Source organism: Sphaeramia orbicularis, chromosome 19 (assembly GCF_902148855.1).
Source record: "Sphaeramia orbicularis chromosome 19, fSphaOr1.1, whole genome shotgun sequence".
Taxonomy (NCBI): Eukaryota; Metazoa; Chordata; class Actinopteri; order Kurtiformes; family Apogonidae; genus Sphaeramia; species Sphaeramia orbicularis.
The window spans coordinates 19,442,794-19,463,646 of NC_043975.1; the positions used below are offsets into that span (position 1 = coordinate 19,442,794).

Here is a 20,853-nt window from a genome sequence, read left to right on the forward strand (position 1 = left end):
AATGCACGGTTGGTGTCCGTCTGATCGATGTTGCAGCACGGGAGGGCGTTTGGGTGCAATGCCGCTGTTGCATCACAGGACGACGTCATGCTATTGTACAATGGCACCATGGGTACAATGCTGCTAGTAATATAGTAATGATTTCATCCTTTTGTTATCTTTTCTTATCAGTGGAAAACTGGTTGGATTTTTCACTGTGTTGTCACTTTTTTTTCCGCTGTTGCTCATACTGTTAATACATACACCATCACTTTAAGTCGTTTCATTTTGCATATTGTGTAATTTTGTACATATTAAGAAGTTATTTTATTATTTTTATTTGCATATATTTTAATAGTTTTTATTCCAACACTCTCAAAAATAGAGGTACGAGATCAGAACATTTATGTACCTGCAGGGCGGGGAAGCAAAATTTACAATGAACATTTAGTTGTTTTTTCTCAGCAGGCACTACGTCAATTGTTTTGAAACCAAACATATATTGATGTCATAATCATACCTAACACTATTATCCATACCTTTTCAGAAACTTTTGCCCATATGAGTAATCAGGAAAGCAAACGTCAAAGAGTGTGTGATTTGCTGAATGCACTCGTCACACCAAAGGAGATTTCAAAAATAGTTGGAGTGTCCATAAAGACTGTTTATAATGTAAAGAAGAGAATGACTATGAGCAAAACTACTACGAGAAAGTCTGGAAGTGGAGGAAGCAACAAAAAAACGTACCAAAGCTTTTATTAAAGCTCTCAAATCCAAAATCCTAAAGGATCCAACCAAATCCATGAGAAAAATGGCAATTGAACTTGAGGTAGACAACAAGACCGTTAGAAATGCAGTAAAATATGATTTGAAGTTAAAATCTTACACAAGAACACCAAAACACTTGTTGACAACAGCAACAAATCCAACTTTAGCAATTTTTGGGAATCATGTTTATGGCCACCTTCTAGCCCAGATCTAAACCCTCTGGATTCTGCTATTTGGGGCGTTTTAGAACATGCTACCAATAGAACATCACACAGCAATGTCGACTTTCTTAAAGATACTATTAAAGAAGAATGGGAGAAGTTGTCACCCGCATATTTGAGGAACACTTGCGCAAGTTTCAGGAAGCGTGTGAAGGCAGTTATTGAGAAAGAAGGAGGACACATAGAATAAAAACATTTTCAATTATGTAAATTTTCTTGTGGCAAATAAATTCTCATGACTTTCAATAAACTAATTGGTCATACACTGTCTTTCAATCCCTGCCTCAAAATATTGTACATTTTGCTTCCCCACCCTGTACATGTGTACTTTTTCTACTTTTTCTAACCACCAGCATAGCTATGTCTGTTCATAGATGCACCACAATGTCTGTTACAATACCCCACCCCCCCCACCCCCCAGTGAGTAAACAAGATGGAACCTGCAGCGTCGGAGCAGTGTTTCAAATTGAGAGCAAGCAGAAAATGACAGCTCCTTTAATGTTGCTCTTACACATTCATTATCATTAAGATGTTGGTTTCCATACCTGCTTAAGTAAGCATTTATCCCCATGCTGTTAGGTCTGCCTCCCCCTCTCCCCCCATCGCTGGGTGAATTTGCAGCCTGGCTTAGCATCAGCAGTTGCAAAAGGAAGGCGCTTTTTCTACTTTTTTTGATGCTCATCCAAGAAATTGATGTACAGGATGCATCTGGGATGGTGTGTGTGTGAGAAAAAACCGAGAGAGGCTGTTTGCGTGTCCTCTATTCCCTCCTGTTTCCCAAAGACTATTACTCTAACTTTTCATCCATATCCTGTTGACAGAATAAAGACATTTCATTAAGGCTATCTCTGCGCCTGGGCCTCTTTAATGAAATACATGCCTCTGCTGGGCGACTGTGTGTGTCCATGTGTGTTCATTTTTTTAGCAACACTGGATTGTTTTAAATTTTAACTTATTTATTTATATTTTTTTTTCCTTGCTGTGATACAGCTTTAACCCCTTTGGGTCTGTCTTACATAGTCCACATGCTGCATTTTGATGCTGGCGAACTCCGAGTTGGTTTCAATAATGAGATGATGTGTCTCTCCAGGCTTTAGATTTATGAACGCATCGCAGTCTGTAAGATATTCAGCAGTGGAAGTAATTAATGTAGGGCTTAATTGTCCAGTAAGCGTCTCCTAAGACCTTGGATCCCACCTTCACCGCAACCCTGAACTCTAATAAGCCCACAGTGACGACCCAGCATGCACCGCAGACCTAACCGAGGCATCCACATAATTAGTTGGCAAATACGGCGGCACACACCTACGCTGAGAACTGAGCGATTAAATCCAATATGCAAGAGTTTTTACTGTTATTTGTACAAACCCATTCAATAAGCCTAAAGGATGACTTATTCTGCACATCCAAGGGCCCTGTTCATTTTCCTTTTACAAATCAGAGATAAAGTGATACAACCAATGATTATACCACAGATTTGTTGATACAGTCGCTAATAGAATCACTGAAAAGGTGCAGATTGTGGTTTATTTAAACTAATACAGCTAAATTCAAATATTGCTTTTATAACAACAGAAAAGAAAACCCATTATTCAGTGCTGCTGCTCATGTTGTAGGTGTAAATGATCCACTATAGGTTGTGCAAATGGTTTTGGCGTTAGTCCATGTATTCCTCACAATTACAAATATAATACCGTACTTTCCGGGCTATAAGGCGCACCGGGATATAAGCTGCACCTGACTATAAACCACAGGTGTCCACGTTGTTACACAGAAAGATGGTAAACAGAAAGATTATTTAAATATTTATTTCCATACCTTAACTGCTTTTTTCCAAACAGTGCCTGTAACACAGCAGTAAAACGGCAGGAACACGGCTGGTTCAAAAACCCAGAAAAATCATTGATCTGTATCTTCATCTTCCTTCTGCTCATTAAACCACTGCAGTCGTCTTCTTCAGTGTTGGAGTTGAACAGCCTCAAAGGCTTCATCACACTCCTTCTCAGTCTCTCCTCCGTTGTTGCTCAATGGCACTTCCGTACTGCAGCTCTATTTCCTTCTTAGACAGACACATCGATTGCTTTTAACTCAAAAGCTGCAAAATATGCATTTCTTCGTGTGTTTTCCATGATGAGGGTTTGTGCATGACACGCAAAATGATTGTTCAAAGTTAAGATTAAAACTTCTCCTCTTCGCATCACCCCTTCCACCTGTCTGTCTCACTTTTGCGCTTCCTGCCACAGCGCCCCCTGGAGGCCGTTAGCCTGTATAAATCTATACTCGAGCTGCATCGTTGTATAAAACGAGAAAAAAGTAGCGGCTTATAGTCCGGAAAGTACGGTACTCTGCACAAGGTTATAATAGTTTTGAATTTTCAATTATAGTTTAGTTTTATTTAGTTTTTACTTGTTGCTCTAATTCAGTTAGTTTTAATTAGGTTTTAGAGCAGGTTCACTTGTTTTTATTAGTTGTTTTTTTCTGAATGCTTAGTTTTAGTATTAGTTTTAGTTTTTTCATATATTTTATCTTCCTTGCCTCCTATTCAAAGAAATTAGTGAGGTGCGGATCAATGGGTTATCCTTTCTTTTAATTAGAGTTTTCATTTATTTCAGTTAACAAAAATGTTTTTCAGTTTTAGTTTTTGTCATTTCATTCGTTTTCGTTAACGGTGATATCCTTGACTCTGCATAAACTGGTTTATGAATGAGCCTGTTGGTCACATGACCAAGGACCCCAGTAGGTGGTACTCCATCCCATGGTAGGAATGCCAATAAGTCGAGATGAGACAAAATATCTGGAATGATGGCACAAAACACTTGCAAATAACTGAGGAAATATTAATATTTTCTGAGACGTACATAGTACATAGTCATAGTCATGTGACCTTCCACTGCACAGGTTTACAGTCTAAAAAGTCGTGTTTGTTTCATAGATGTAAAGATTTGAAAGGATGGAAGATTTTTTTTTTTTTTTTTTTTCTACAAGACTGTGCAATTTAACCTTTTCATGCACGAATTATGAGAACCTTAATCAAAAATTTTTCCTGAGTGTTTTTATTCCTCTTTAGGCATAAAAAAACAATCCGATTGAATTTTTTTTTCTGAAAAGTAAATAATAATAAAAAAAAATAATAACAAAAATAATTTAAAAAATTTTAAAAATACATAAAATAATTATGAAAAAAAATTCTTATGAGCCTATTTTTCATGAAGTTGCAAAAATGTCCACTCAGCTGAACACCATACGTTTAATTTTTGACGCACAGAAACATGTATTTACTGATAAATTGTGTGAAAACTATGGGGAGGGCTTGTGTTTCTGGGGGTTTATGCTCAGGAGAGATCTACATAATGTTACCAATTCATGTCAGAAAAGGTATGTAGTGTCTTAAAACTTTAATAAAGATATGTGTAAAAAAAACAAACAAACAAACAAAAAAAAAACAATGAAAAGAACAACAAAATCCATGAATATACAAGAGAACAGCTGTAGAATAGCTGTCCACTGTAGTGACCACTGTGCATGAAAGGGTTAATACGCTATATGTGCAGTATTTACAGCAAGCTATATAGTAAATTTATTATTCAATCTATTAATACGACTCAAAGTTGACTGAAGAAGTCACTTCCGGGTCATACCAAGTTGGATATCAAAAATGTAAACATGAAACCTGACATCTGGTCCATTTGCTTATTTCCTATTTTTAAATTGTGCATACAATCAAAAGAATGCAAAACAACTCGTTTTTTGATTTTTTTTTTTTTTTTTTTTATTTGTACATGAATAATGAAATAAGTAATTTCTTTCATTTTCCAATTGTGGATTCTCAATTGAATAAAAGAACAAATGATACACAGATTTATGTTGCAAATAAATATAAAAAGTATGTGATTTTTAAATTGGAAACGTACCACTTCAAACACATTTGTATGAGAGATAGATGATAAGACAATAAATTCAAACCAAATTATATTACGCTATTAGAAATCACAATGCTATTTCATTTAAAAAAGTAAATAAATAAATAAATTAATTAAGAATGGGGGGGTGAAGAGCAGCAATGACGAAGACACCTCCCTCCCTCTGTTGCCCTTTTCACTTGCTCATAACACATCCACTCTGTCCGACATCTGCAAAAGGCCACCCTATATATCCCTGTCCACTTTTACAGCTTGCCAATAAGAAATGAAAGTGGCTCTAACGTTGGCTATCAGAGCCGGTGAAATATGGAAGTATCAGTGCTATAGGAGGGCCTGTGTAGATTATTGACAGAGCTTCTTGTGCCTCTGTCAGCTGTGAGTGATGTCCCCCGCCACTGGAGCTGCATTCAGGAATCTATCAATGGTTAATAATTATGTGTGCATTTATGACAGGGGTTCTGGGTTTAACCGATCGATTCTCTCACTGCAATTCCCATTCGGTACATGGATTTCCCGTCGTTTTTCAGGGCAGATTTTGTCTCAGAAATGCTGCTTTTAACTCTCACCTACATTTCCACTGGGATGTTTCCTTTTAATCCAGTGCTGCCTCTTATGAATAATTGCTCAAGTGGTCTTTATTGTTTTGTCACTTTGCAGCTTTTCCTGCTTTAGATAGAGTAGGAAAGATTGATTGTTGGTCAGAGCAACGGCAGCCAAGAACGTTAATATTGAAAGATCATTGCATTCAGTCTTTATGTGCATTTTATGTTCAATTGCATGATATTTACCTCTGAAATCTACAGTTATTGCATTGTCTAATGCTGAAAACATTGGTGTTAGAGATAATTATTTACAGTTAATATTAGAGGTGTGCCAAAAAAATTGATTCATATAAAAATCGTGATTATTTACAGTGATTCAGAATAGATTTAAAATGTCCATCCCTTTATCACCATCTTTACTTCTGCTTAATGATGACTCTACCTTAGAACTTTCTCTTCAGCAAAGGCGTATATTATGGGCTGCTCTCACTGCAGCCAAGAAAATGCTGGCATTGAGATGGCAACCACCTCATACTTTATCACGGCAACAATGGATAAATTGTTTTCTAGATATAGTTATGATGGAGAGGTCAGTGGTCCGGATACATGCAGTCAGTCGAAAAACGCTTAGTATGTGTGATGGTATTTATTTTATAGTTAAAGAAAGAGTGCAACATAATTGTCTATGACTCTCCTGATCTCTATTCTGTTTATATGTGTAAATTATATTCTCTTTCATCTATATACATGTATTTGTCTTTATTTGTCTTTATTAATTGGTTTTTGTATTCTGATATTCAGATTGGGTTGGTATGGGGGTCGCCACTGGTTCTGTGTGTGTGTGTGTGTGGGGGGGGGGTTATACTTTGTGTGTCACAGAATCTTGTGTTGTAAAATGTGGATTTCTTTTTCTTTTGTATTGTACTTCTGAGATGCACAATGAAAACAAATAAAAAATTGATAAAAAAAAAAAAAAAAAAAAGAATAGATTTAAAATGTCCTAAAATCGATTTTAAAAAATAAAACAAATCTGCCGGCAGTCTGCCTCCGTTTTGTACGCGGGACGTCCTGATGACATCACACAGCCAGTTCTGGAACATACGCATGCGCGGTAAGCACCAAAGCAAAGGAAACTAATGGAAGAAGTAGGGTTAGCAGTTAGCAATTAGCGGTTAGCATTATTAGAGGCTAGCATGATTAGCAGTTAGGGTTAGCAGTTAGCGCAATTAGCAGCTAGTGCATTGACATGCCATCAAGTGGCATTGACCCTTTCATGCATGAAATATGAGAACCTTAGTCGAGATTTTTTTTTTTTTTCCTGAGTGTTTTTATTCATCTTTAGGCATAAAAAAACAATGCAATTGATTTTTTTTTTTTTATGAACCTGTTTTTCATGGAGTTACAAACACGTCCACTCAACTGGACACCATGCATTTAATTTTTGAAGCAAAGAAACATGCATTTAAAACCCATCATCAGAAAGTCATATACTGTGTGAAAACTGTTCATTCATTCATTATTTTTTGTTTATTTCAAGCATTTACAGAATACATGCAAATTCAAAATTCCAAAATCATTCATCTACACTCGAAACGGAGTTGGAAGAAGAAAAAATATGAAACAAAAACATTTTTCATGCAGATAATTTGATGTTTTCTCACATTTTATCATACTCCAATACTAGTTATTACTAACTTCACGGAGATAATATGCAAAAAAAAAAAAAAAAAAACTTTTGGATTAAGAAAACTGTAAATTACAGTCTAATAACAATTAGCAACTGATTTAAAGCATGTTACGGCTGATCAGGTTTATCAAGAACAGCAAAATTACAGTAAAAGTATGAATTGCAGTGTATTATGGGATGGTGCATAACTGTCCACTGTGTTGGCTGATATGGAACTAAAACAACAAAACCTATGAATATACAAGAGAACAGCTGGAGAATAGCTGTCCACTGTAGTGACCACTATCCATGAAAGGGTTAAATAAAACACGAAAGGATCAAAATGCGTATGTATAACACGCCAAATGCAAAAAACTGGCGTCGCATACAATGAGATTTCATGAGATCAGTGTGTCAGCAGGCATCACCTAGATCTTAAGGACATGGTGCAGAGTCAGCCACCAGCAGCAAACCAACGCACACTGCTGTGCCTCACCAAATTCCCTGCCAAGCATGGATAAATGTTTAAAACTTAATAAATGTGATAAAGACATTTTAATGTCTGCATTTGTCCTTCTGTCTTGCAAAACAGACTGGAGTAGATCATGGGATCCTTTGCACACCTATAGACTGAAGCAGAAATCATTATGAATCAAATCGTTTTGAATCAAAAATCAATTTTGAATCTAATCGTAGCCCCAAAAATGGAATCGTGAGATAGTAAAAGATTCCCACCCCCAGTTAATATTATTATTATTATTATTATTATTATTATTATTATTAATTTACTTTATTTCGAATATGCAACAAAACAAAGTAATCTTACTTAGTCCTTAGAAATAAAACAGATAGTAAGAAATCATGGAAAAACAAAACAAAACTTATACAAACAGATGAAAGCAAAGTATGACTTCATTTGCACATTCAAAGAGGAGTGGGAGGAAGTATAACTTATTTAATCCCACCCCTTCTCCACACAACAGTCTATCCTTTAGCTTCATATCAGCATAATATTTGAAAAATCCAGTCTCTTAAATGATAGATTATGAGTAATTAACCCCACTTACCATCCTCACATACACATACATACACACCCATATTGACATACCAGAAAAGGAAATAAATAAGTGTATACACATAAACATTAGTTTATACTTCTTCCTACTCCTTTTCGACCATGCACAACTCAGACTTGTATGTGCTTGAGGGTGGATTCTGTCCATTTAAATGTTTTATTTTGTTTTATGTTGTTTTGTTTTTTTTGTTTGTTTGTTTGTTTGTTTGTTTTTTCTTTTTTGCATGTTCGAAATAAATAAATCGAATCAAACATAAATCCTTGAAGGCAGCACAAATGAATATACAATAAAGTAAACAACAAGATAGTTTATTTTTAACCTTGAACCATTAAATCATTGACAGAAAATTGCAGTTCTTTGAAACTAGAGCCTTTACTGGTCCTCCTGAACAACCCCCCCCCCCGAAAAAAAAAAAAAAAAAAAAATAATAATAATGATTTTTAGATACCAATTTCCATGTATGACTTTCAATTTTGTATCATATTTGATACATCAGGTCTCAATGCTCAAATATTATTATTCTTGAACAAACAAAAACATAATTCAAATGTCTAACAAATTGGTAATTCCTTTTCAAAATTGGCAAAGTTCTGCCTCCTTCCTCATTAATGACTATTTTGTGGTGTCACTGGAAAGACCTCTGGTGAATAAATTCCTCCCCCTGGTGGATTATCAGTGTATTGAATGTATCTAATTGTATACATCAGGTTTTTCAAGAAAAAATATATTCAAAATTCATGTATCAAACATGATACATTTGGCATTATAGGGTTAAAATTGTCCCAAAGAGCTTCCAAACTTGCTTCGTAACATTAGCCTACATCTGCTTTGATTTTTTTAGCCCCTCTGTCCTGTTTTTAGGGACCAGTTTTATCGAAGCACCCATTCTCAAAGCCTGTATTTGTCAGTTGATCCACACAGAAACCATGCTACAGAACCAGGTTAGTGATTGAAGATGCTGCTCTCTTACTACCTCTGTAGTAAATTCTTGAACTCTCTTGAAGTCTGTGAAAAAGAGCTTTTTTTTTTTTTTTTTTTTTTTTTTTTCTGCTGAAAAGCAGCTTCTGCACGCTCTGCCACTGATATATTGTACAGAGCAAACCCGAATCACTGGAGACCTCTTCTGCATCTCGGTCAAACCTCGCAGTTCACTGGGCAGGGAACTTCTTTGACATAATAGCTAGAAAGGAGAGCCCTGCCAGAAATGCTCAGGCCTCTGTACAACCGACAGAAATGGAGAAACGCTTGTTGGAGTGGGCAGCAACCACACATCTGGTCCCATGCTGCTGCTGCTGGCAGGCAAAGCTGCCACCACACTCCGCTGACATAAATAAAAGCTACGCCTCCTGGTGCGTTAGAACTCAGCATAATGTCCGACATTGTACTTAAGGTCAAGTTTTGAGGTAAACCTTTTGAAGTACATTATTTACGGTTTTACTCTAGTGTGTTGCGGGGCTGACTTTTATTTATTTTTTTATGTTTTTCATTTTATTTGTGAAAGCCAAAGTATAGGCAGCACATAGAGAGAACTCCCACCTTCAGTAGGATCAGCAAGCAGAGCCTTTTATTGCGCACTGACTCAGTGTTGTGTGACTCAGGTCTTACGATATGCTATTACTTATGTCTGTAGCAGTCACCAGACTATATCTATAGAACGGTGTGATATTCGTGATCGCTCAGTCTGCCAGGGATTACATCAAGAGGTTTATTTCAAGGTGATATGTGTGTGTTTAATATGATCATGATGAAAAAAAATAAATAAATAAAATTCTTTAATGTTAATCTCAGCCTCTGCCTGAAGTGAGTTTGGATAAATAATGAACAAGCTTCAGTCAAAGAACTTGCTATGGTGTGTCATCTTGTGGTTGCTTCACTCTGAAGGATGAAAGCACCGGGTTCTTTTTCTTCAAAACATTAGTCTATTTTAGATTCAAATGAGGTTTCAGCTTCCATGATCTTCAAAAATATACTAAAGAGTGAGTAATATGTGCTAAATACATGTTCTGCTATTACCACTTCACTGCTAACTCTGCTCTAGGTGGATGGATGCAACTCAATAGTGAATAAAATCTGTTGAAGACCAAGGTCAGGACTGGTGTCACTACCGAAGAGCAGAAAGAGGATTCATAATGTTGATCATAATTGTAGACTTCTGAGATAATTGTTATTTAACCCATATAGACCAAGGGTGTAAGAAAATATCGGTTCCACAATATATCGCGATATTTTACTTCATAATATTGTATCAATATTAAAAAGTACTGTATCGATATTTTTAAGGGTTTATTCAAGTGCAGACATGACAGATTCATTTTTGTTTTTCTTTTTTTGTTTGTCACGCTCTTTTATTTCTATATTCATATGAGTATTTTATTCTGTTGTTTGTATACTACAAAAGTAGTATCGTGATATTGCAGGTCATACATGTAGTTTTTTTTTAAATTCATGAGTTATTTCAAGCCTCCTAAAAGCACTTTTTACTGTCTCAAATAGACAAATGTTAGTTGTTTTTTTTTTATTTGGAATGCACAAAAATAATGTTCTGATGTTGGAATACTGTGCATTCTTTTCGCAATAGAATACCGACATTTAAGCAGGACCTTAAACTGTAATGTCTGTAAAACATGATTTATTTGTTTATTCGTGTGATTTTTGTACTGGTTAAAGCTGCATGTTAAAACTTTTTTTTATCCAAATGCTGTTATATAAGTTTTTCCACTAAATAATCTTTTAAGAAAAGAAACAAAACAAAACAAAAAAATATCGCTTTCTTAACAGTATCGTGATATATTGCAATATATTGTATCGTGATCCTAGTATCGTGATTTGTATCGTATCGCCAAATTCTTACCAATACACAGCCCTAATAAAGACTCAAAGCACCAATGAAAACCAGAAACATCTACTGATCTAAAATGTCTAATAACTTCTGATCCATTAAACCTATCAACACATGTAAATAAATGGTGTAAAATGCAGTTCAGAGGCGCCGTAGTGAACGTGGAAACACCGTCATTTTCTACAACATTGATTCACCAGTAAAACCCATGGACTTGAATCATTGACAGTGGATGGAGACACTTGTTTTACATTCAGTTAGTGACATATTTGGGCAAAGTCAAGGGGAGGTTAATGTCGGGTCAAAAAATTTTATTACAATAATCTACACCAAACTTATATTTTTGAGTAGGCAATTATTTATATTTTTCGGAAAATGTATTTTGAAATGAGAAAAAATTTGTGGGAAAAAAAAAAAAAAAAAGTGAGGAGTTTTATGAGTGTTAATGTTTGGAAAGTGAAGTCATCCTGAGTTCATTTTATAAACTCTTATAAATAAACTAAATTTATTCCAAATACGTTGATATTTGACTTATGTTATCTATGTCATATTCTAAACACAGTGTTTAAAATTAATAAGTGCATGTATCTATGCAAAACACATTTCAATATATTGTTAATATTATTTGTTTGTTGTAAATATTGTAAAAAAAAAAAAAAATGTATATGATGTTGATAATTGAAATAAAAAATGTTTAATTTGATATTTACTTTTGTCGTCCATCCGTGACACTGCCATTTGTCAAATCTCTTGCTATTTAGGCATGATCGCATATTTTTTTCCTCTAACCAATTATTAGGTTATAAAATAGAGGGTTTAAAGTATACACTGAATACATTTTAGGATGAAAATGTCATAGGAACTTCACTTTTGAGAACTTTGCAATTCTTGCAAAAAATAGACGTTTATTTTTTGTTCATCCGTGACACAGTAGTTTTGGATATTTTTCATAAAAAAAATATTTGAAACTAAATTTTGCCATTTGAGTATGTTTACGATGGAATTTAGAACGTTCCAATTATGTGTAATAATTGTCTTAAACTCGTCTGGTTCAAAAGTTATGAATCCAAAAGTAGTGGACTGTCCATCTGGGATACCCTTGACCTCAACCATTTACTGATGAAGCCACTTTTTCCACTTCTTATATGATATCCCTCAACTTTAATTTGAGCTTTTATGAACATCTACATGATTAAATATAGGAAAATACAACATTTTCACTTTTTTCACTGTAAATTTCTCTTTTATTATTGGGTCTAAAAAAAACTGGCAAAGTGTCAGGTACCAAAATGAACCCAGTTTCATAGAAGCACCAATTTATAATTTCATAAAAGGCCAAAGAAATTAAAAAAAAAAAAAAAAAAAAGCCCATTTCTGGAAAAAAATCAAAAATCTTGTACATCTTCAAACTCCAATTGATTTTTTTTTTTTTTCCTGCGTATCATGCCTTTATGCAGAGTCTCAACAGAGGACTTCCATTATAGCATATTTTACAATTATGTTCTTGTGTCTCCATCTTGTCTTTGCCAGACTGAACCCTGGCTCATATACAAAAATGTATTCATGGGGTTTCTCCATGGAATCCAGTTCAAACACTCTCATCGTACAGTAACAGTAGACCGGGATGGAAGAAGTGTGTTACAGATCTGCAGATTGTGTCTAACTGTGGAAACCAACGCCGAGAGTCACTGATTCGACAAATGGGTTTACACGACTGGATAATGAGTTGGGAGAATGGGGTTTAGTGTTTTAGCAGTTGGTGTGAGTAGGGAACATGTCGTAAATGTTGATCTCCCAATAATGTGTGAACAAAACAAGCGAAAGAATTGAGCTGGAAATGGTTTCTTCTTCTTCTTCTTCTACTTTAGAGGTAGAAAAGACTGAAATTTCCCCATGATGGGATTGATAAAGTCTTATCTTATCTTATCTTAAAAACTGATAATTTTCCATTTTTTTAATGTGATACCTAAAAATGTGCAAGAAAACATGTTGATGGAAACAAGGTTAATGATACGTTTTATAAGTTTTTCGTTTGTTTGTTTGTGCGTTTTTTTAGCCACAAGGTTAGTACTTGGAACCAGTGAAACTAATCTTAGTAATTTAAACTGAACTGGGAGCACATTCCAATTTTTCATGTACTGCTTGGGAAATTGAGTAAATGAGGCACAGTAGGTCAAAGTTCAAATTTTTAGTGAATTTTTAAAATCTTTTTTCCCCCCATTTACTTATAATGGGCCAAATTTCACATTTCTGTAGCAGCAAAAATGTTGGTTGAATTCATATCAAATTTGGTTTACAGATTACCAGTGACCCAGAATAGACCTGGTTTCACTTTGGTAAAGGAAGGTTAAAGTTAAAAATTTTTTATGAATTTCTAAAATCTTTTTTTTTTTCTCACTCCCTTTTACTTATAATGGGCAAAATTTCAAATGTCTGTAGTAACAAAACTGTGGACTGAATTCCTACCAAATTGGGGGTATAGGTTCCCAGTGACCTGTAATAGACCTGGTTACATTTTGGGAAAAATAGGTCAAAGCTGAAATTTTTTATGAAATTTTAAAATCTTTTTTTTTTTTTTCCATTTACTTATAATGGGCAAAATTTCAAATGTCTGTAGCAGCAAAACTATTGGTTGAATTCATACCAAATTTGGTTTATAGATTGCCAGTGACCAATAATACACCTGGTTACATTTCAGTAAAAGTAGGTCAAAGTTCAAATTTTTTATGAATTTTTAAAATCTTTTTTTCACCCTCCCATTTACTTATTATGGGCAAAAGTTCAAATGTCTGTAGCAGCAAAACTGTGGGCTGAATTCATACCAAATTGGGGGTATAGGTTCCCAGTGACCCATAATAGACCTGGTTACATTTTGGGAAAAGTAGGTCAAAGTTAAAAATTTTTTATGAATTTTTGAATTTTTTTTTTGTCCCCATTTACTTATAATGGGTGAAATTTCAAATGTCTGTAGCAGCAAAACTATTGGCTGAATTCATACCAAACTGGGTTTATAGTTTGCCAATGATCCAGAATAGACCTGGTGATATTTTGGGAAACGTTGGTCTAAGTTAAAATTTTTTAATATTTTTTTCTCCCATTTACTTAAAGTGGGCGAAATTTCAAATGTCTGTAAAAACATGAATTTTGTTTAAATTCACTTCAAACTTGGCACATATATAGACGCAATTAATATGCTGACATCACAACAGGCATAGACATGATGACATCAGCTGGATTGACACCAAAATAAGCTACAATATGTGTGAGGGGCGGGGTTTGTTGTGCCTGAAACCACTGTTTTTTTCTTGTTTTTCCCTGTTCTTTGTGAAAATAGCAAGAAAGTTTTTTTTTTTTTTTTATCTTGCAATTTCTGTCAACTTTTCTGGTACTACACCTCTGCACATACACCAAAAAACTCCAAAAAATACAACTGCTACTTGTGCACCTTTAATGTAGGAAACAAACATGACTTTGCGTTGGAACTCATTAGTCATTGTAGAAAGCGCCGTGAAATTTACCCAAAATCTGAGCGTCTCTTACAGCTTCATGACAGAAAGGCTGATGCTTCCCCTGGTAGTGTTTTTATCTTCAACAGCGATTTAGTGCCTTTTCTGTGGAGTATGTCCACAAGCACCGCAAAAACAAACCAAGCGGCTTCAACTCTTGTACTACTTGTTGACTCCTTAGCTTTGAATTCACATCGTGTCGTATCCGCAAACCTGTGAATCATCTCGGATTTGCATATTTTCAAATTATCTCGGCTTTTGTTGGAAATCTCAGAGGAATTTGCATAGCACAATTCCTGTGACTCATCTCTGCATAATACAGTGCTTCTAAATGGGAAATGCTGCTTTAGGCTTCAGGAGATATTTTAGCAAAAAAACTGCCTCTTGCATGAGTTGATGGTGATAAGCCTGTGAAGGAATTGAATTCTCGTCATGGTGGCCAAGTCTTACATAAGAAAATGACTGGCTGAGATGCCTATCACTCCCACAGCGCTGACATTCTCTCACTGTGCCATCCTGTCCTCTCAGTCTTATAGTACATGTGTTCGCTGATTACAGGCTGATTCCTCTCAGCCCTGTAATATCTCCTCTATTCAGTGGGACGTTTTGACCAAATTGCTAAAAGTCACTGCAGATTAGTTTCGCCCACTAAGCTTCGTGATTCCGATCTTGGCATTGCCTGCTGCAATATGGCTCTAGCATTCCATACTATTTTCAACATGTCTGATAAGGGTAAACGGGAACCTATTATAACGGTCAAAATTCAGTGATTTGTTGCATGACATGCACTGTTGGTCCCAAAAATAAGTGAAAAGTCTTCACCAATGTGCACTGCAAGACTTTGTATTTACTAAAATACTTTAATTACAATGTACTTAAATGATTGAAGTTTTATTACATCACTATAAAATGTTAAGGAAGTTGAATGGATTTAAATGACTAAGTTTTAGTCATGACCACACCTTTTTATCTCTGCATTGCACTGTGGGTATTGGGTATGTTGTTGAAAATGTGTTATTTTTCTGTGCAGAGGTTCAGCGGGGCTGTGGTGTTAGTGTTAATTTTGACTTCATTTGTGTATGGCAGTGTTTATTGGCCTTTTTGTGTTTGTTTTTGTATTTTTGTAGAGCTGCAGCATGAGTTAGAGCCATAGGCCCAACAATGGTTTCCTGTTCATCTTTTGTTGTTCTTGTTCTATGTCACAGGTGTCAAACATATGGTCTGGGGACCAAAACCAATAGGGCCAAAGGGCCCAATTTGGCCCGTGGGATAAATTTGTGACTGCCAAAATTATACTGAAGATATGAACAGTCAAGGATGTTCAAATCATTTTAGGTCAGTTCAATCTAAAGTGGGTCAGACCAGTAAAATACTATAATAATACCATACCATACCATACCATACCAACTTTATTTATAAAGCACTTTAAGAACTTTACAGCTGGCCAAAGTGCCATACACCAAACATAAAACAAGGGATTAAATAAATAAATAAAACTAGTGATAACACAGGGTGTTAAGCGGGCTAAGAACAACAAAATACAACCATCATAAAAACAAAGACAAATTAAAATCTGTTAAAAACAGCATAAAAAAAAACTAAACATGTCACTCATTGATTAAAAGCTAATGAGAAAAAGTGCGTTTTTAGATGTTATTTAAAGACAGGTACAGACTGAGCCTGTCTAACAACTAAAGGCAGCTGGTTCCACAACTTTGGGGTGACAACAGAAAAGGCATGGTCCCCACGAAGCTTCTTTTTAGTTTTTGGAACCACAAGCTGCAGGTGATCTGCTGACCTGAAGGCACGGGGGGGGGGGGGGGGGGGGGGGGGGGCATAGGGGTGGATCAGGTCAGACAGGTAGGAGGGGGCAAGGCCATTCAAACATTTAAAAATAAATAGAAGAATTTTAAAATCAACTCTAAAACGCACTGGTAACCAATGGAGTGAAGCTAAAACCGGGGAAATATGTTGATGTTTCCATAATAATAAACCTATAAATCATGAAAAAAGTGAATTTTTCTTTGTGTTTCAGTGTAAAACAAAGTAAAATTACACAAAAATGTTTACATTTACAGACTAGCCTTTTACAAAAAATGTGAACAACCTGAACAAATAAGAACAGCCTGAAACGTCTTAAGAGAAGTCTGTGGAATTTTACTAATATTCTGCCTGTTACTAAATGTTGTGTGTATTTGTAGATCCACTGTGATCTGTACGTTGTGATGCACATACATAAATAATAAACTGAGGTGTAATATTGTTAAAATTGCACTACTTTTCTTAAGAATTTTCAGGTTGTTCATATATTTTTATGTTATGTTCAAGTACAGTTTGTAGATGTAAACATTTTTATTACGAAATGTTACTTTTTTCACTCAAAAACATAGAGAAAACTTTGGAGTTGATATTATTTATAAGTTTTTATCCTATTATTTTACTGGTCTGACCCACTACATATCATATTAGGCTGTATGTGGCCCCAGAACTGAAATGAGTTTGACACCCCTGTTCTATGTAAATCTTTATGCCTTGCCAAACTAAAAGCACTTCCTGTACTAGCAAATTACACTGAGATAACTTCCTGCCTTATTCCATCCATGCTACAATATATTAAGTTGAATAATTATGCTAAACAATTTATATTCCAAAAGATTTTAATTTAAATCAACATGGAATTGAGTACAATGAACTGATGATATTAAGTTGAATGATTATACAAAGCATTGACATTGCAACACATTTTAAGTTAAATTAACTTGGCATTTAGTGTGTTGTAATTAAAATAGCAATTCCATTCAAATCAAGCATTGAAGTTTAATACACACAAGTTTTCATTACTTCATTACTTAAAATTTTTAAGGCAAACAGTTTACTCAAATTTTTAAAGTAAACTCAACTTATCAGTGTGTCTGGGTAAGATTTAGATATTCCTGCTACCACGATATTACAGAAGAGGACAGCTGTCACATTGATCTCACTGAAGTTCAATAAACAACACTAACATTATTTCTTGTACACACACATACACATACACCTGCACTAAGAAATGCTGAGTTAAATACATATTTTTATTTGTATGATTTTATGTGTCATTTATCAGATCAGAACCCCGTTCCCACCCCAACCAAACCCCCACCCCCAAAATTTCACTCTGTAAAATGTGATCCAGTAATTTCTACCCACAACCTGAAGTGCATAAAAAAAAAAAAAAAAAAAAAAACAGAAAAGGAAAGAAAATCTATTCACGGTATGACTGTGGTCATTTTATAGGGTTATGAATGAATAAACCCTAATGTATAAATAGCCTTAAACCCTGAGGCTACACTGATGTCATACATGAGCTGGATCATTCATTAAAATCCATAGACGCTGACATAAGGAAAAATAGGTTGTGACATCTAGTGCATTTGTGTATATTCATAGCCATAATGACTTCTTTTTTTTCTTTTGCCATATTATGGGTTGATTCCACTATATTTTGCTTCAGCATAAGCTTATTTTCTTTAACCCTCCGGTATCCGGGTGCGCCTTTTAGGCACATTTTGCACTTCGTGTTAAAAAACTTGATATTATTTTTCACAATTTAAATGAGGTTAGGATTCAAAAGTTGTTCATTTGTGCATGATCTTGAAAATTCTGGCCACAAACTAAAATTTGCACACTGAAAACAAAAGAAAATTACAAGACAAGCAACTGTTTCCCAAGTGTGCCTAAAACGCACTATTTCTTCTATTTGATATGTATGATTAGGACTGACTTTATTTACAAAAATAAAATCAAATTAGAGCAGAAAAATAAATCAATATATAATATTTAATAGTTTGATTTATAGGTGTGCATTTTTGGCACACTTGGTAACAGATGCTAGTATTTTTGAAGATTTGACGTAGTGCCAAAAATAATAATGCAAATTAACCAGTGTTGGAGTTAATCATTGACATATGCCAGGATGAAAAAATCAAATAAGATGTGATCCACTTTTTATATAGTATATAAAAAAAATAAATTTTTTGTGTTTTTTGCATCCAAAAAAAATGGCTTGTTTAGATTACAAATGCAGCATTTAAAGGGTTAAAAAAAAATGTGACAATTATTTAGTATTTGGTATTTTTATTTACAGCTCAAGTTGATGAAGTAGAAAAAAAGTGTAAAAGAATTAAAAACAAACTGTATGAAAATTTTTTTGACATTACTCCACAAGTGTGCCAAAAAGGCACACTTGGTGCTTAGTAAGGGCCTTGCTGGATGGGATACCGGAGGGTTGAAAGGTTGCATTTTAAAAGTGTTTTACAGTGTGTTGTTTTGACATATTAAAAAAATAAATAAATATATGAGTCAAAGACAAAGAAGCAAAATGTGTATGTAATATGAGTAAAAGGTCATATCTGTCATGTATTACCAGGACCAATAAACAGGGACAAAGTTGTTTTGTTCTAGAAGCTGGTTGTTGATGTATATGAGCTAACATTAGCTAACTCCATATCTAAGTCAACATCCCTCTCAGTTGCCGTCTGTAGATGTTTGACAACAGAACGCATAAAGATTTTTAGGTAGAAAATTCAGGTCAGGTTTTCAATGAAAATCCTTAAATCTGCATACAACTATCATCACCAATTTTTCATCAAATCTGTTAAACCAGAGTCATAGCCTAAGTTTCACGAATCCGTAAGTCTTTCCCTGATTCTGCACCTGAATCTTTTCCCTCACAGTGAACAATTTCGTGATACTTAGGCTATGACTCTGGTTTTACAGATTTGATGAAAAATTGGTGACAAAAGTCATACACAGCTTTAAGATGTGTTAGAGTTCTTTAGTGTCTTTCTGCAGCACTAATAGAACTGCTCCTCTACAGTAGCAACAGTGTGTAATACTAGCTACTATCAAAATTGTACTGATTAGCCTAAAGGGTCTCCACCTGTATGTGAAACTCATAAACAAAATTGAAACTATTTTGTATCTTATTTGATACATCGGGCCTCAATGCTCAAATATTTTTATTTTTGAACAAACATAAACATAATATAACACAAACATGTCTAACAAATTGGTTATTGGTTATGGTTATGAAAAGGTTTACATCTACAAACTATCCTTTCAAAAGATGTGAATAATTTGAACAAACTGAAAAAATAAGAGTAATTTTAACAATATTCTGCCTCAGTTTATCATTTACACATGTTCATTAGAACTTACAGATCACAGTGGATCTACAAATACACAAAACATTTAATAACAGGCAGAATATTGTTAAAATTGTACTTGCGTCTCTTAAGATATTTCAGGTTATTTGCATTTTTTTTGCAAAATTATATGATGTTTTAGTGTAAATACATGAAAATATTTACATTTACAAAGAGAAACATTTGGAGTTGTCATTATTTCTATGTTATTATGATAGTATTTGACTGTTTCTGACCCACTTGAGATTGAATTGGTTTGAATGTGGAACCTGAGCTAAAAGGATTGTTAATATCTTAGTGTAATTTTTGCATTTCACGCATTCATCCCAAGGGACGGATTGGACCCTTTGGCGGGCCGGATTTGGCCCCCGGTCCGCATGTTTGACACCAGTGGGTTAATGGATCCTTAATTTGGTTAGTACTTTACACACACGCTTAACGCTCTACTTTTTGTGGTAGTAATAGAATTGATTAGGACTCCCTTCTGATTGCAGAATAAAAAAGCAAAAACCCAAATTGAAGGCCGTTTGTCAGTTTGCCTCCACCGGTCCAGCTACAGGCCATCAAAAGCACACATCAGTTAAATCCTGCTAATTGCATTTCTCCCACTGAGAGCCTGGCAGGTCTGAATGGAAAACCTGCTGAAGCACAAACTCTGCCCATCACTCTGTGACCTCTCAGTGGAATGCGCTCCTATCTCGTCGGTGCAGATGTTCACCCTTTTTGTTCACCCGCTCTGTCTTGTTGTGTTGCAGTGCCATCCTTCTGGGGGCTGGTAAACTCGGCTTGGAACCTGTGCTCGGTGGGGAAGAGGCAGTCGCCAGTCAACATCGAGACCAGCCACATGATCTTTGACCCCTTCCTCACGCCCATCAAGTTGAACACGGGTGGACGCAAGGTACAAACACACACACAAACACACATATGCTTTTATTCCCGACTGTCAGCTTGACGGATGCCGGTGCTTTGTTGAGTTCTTTTCTTTTGCTGGTTGTATCTTCTGTGCGTTGAACAATACCGCTGTGGTGCTTTGACGCTGTTGTGTTGATTGTTGTTTCAGCGTTATTGACGTTTGATAAGGTTTATATCTTATCAGTTCTTATTGTTGGCGGAAAATATCACAAGATTGACAGTGGTTGTGTGATGGTTTGAG

The 20,853-nt window shown here is 35.1% G+C and overlaps 1 protein-coding gene across 1 annotated transcript in view; it reads left to right on the top strand.

Moving 5' to 3' along the window:
• The window catches only part of ca10a (carbonic anhydrase Xa), a 563,638-nt gene that overhangs the window by 240,943 nt on the left and 301,842 nt on the right, over window positions 1-20,853 (top strand). The window contains exon 3 of the mRNA XM_030121906.1: window positions 20,456-20,598. Coding sequence (XP_029977766.1) covers window positions 20,456-20,598 — 143 coding nt within the window. The remainder of the gene's footprint in view (window positions 1-20,455; window positions 20,599-20,853) is intronic.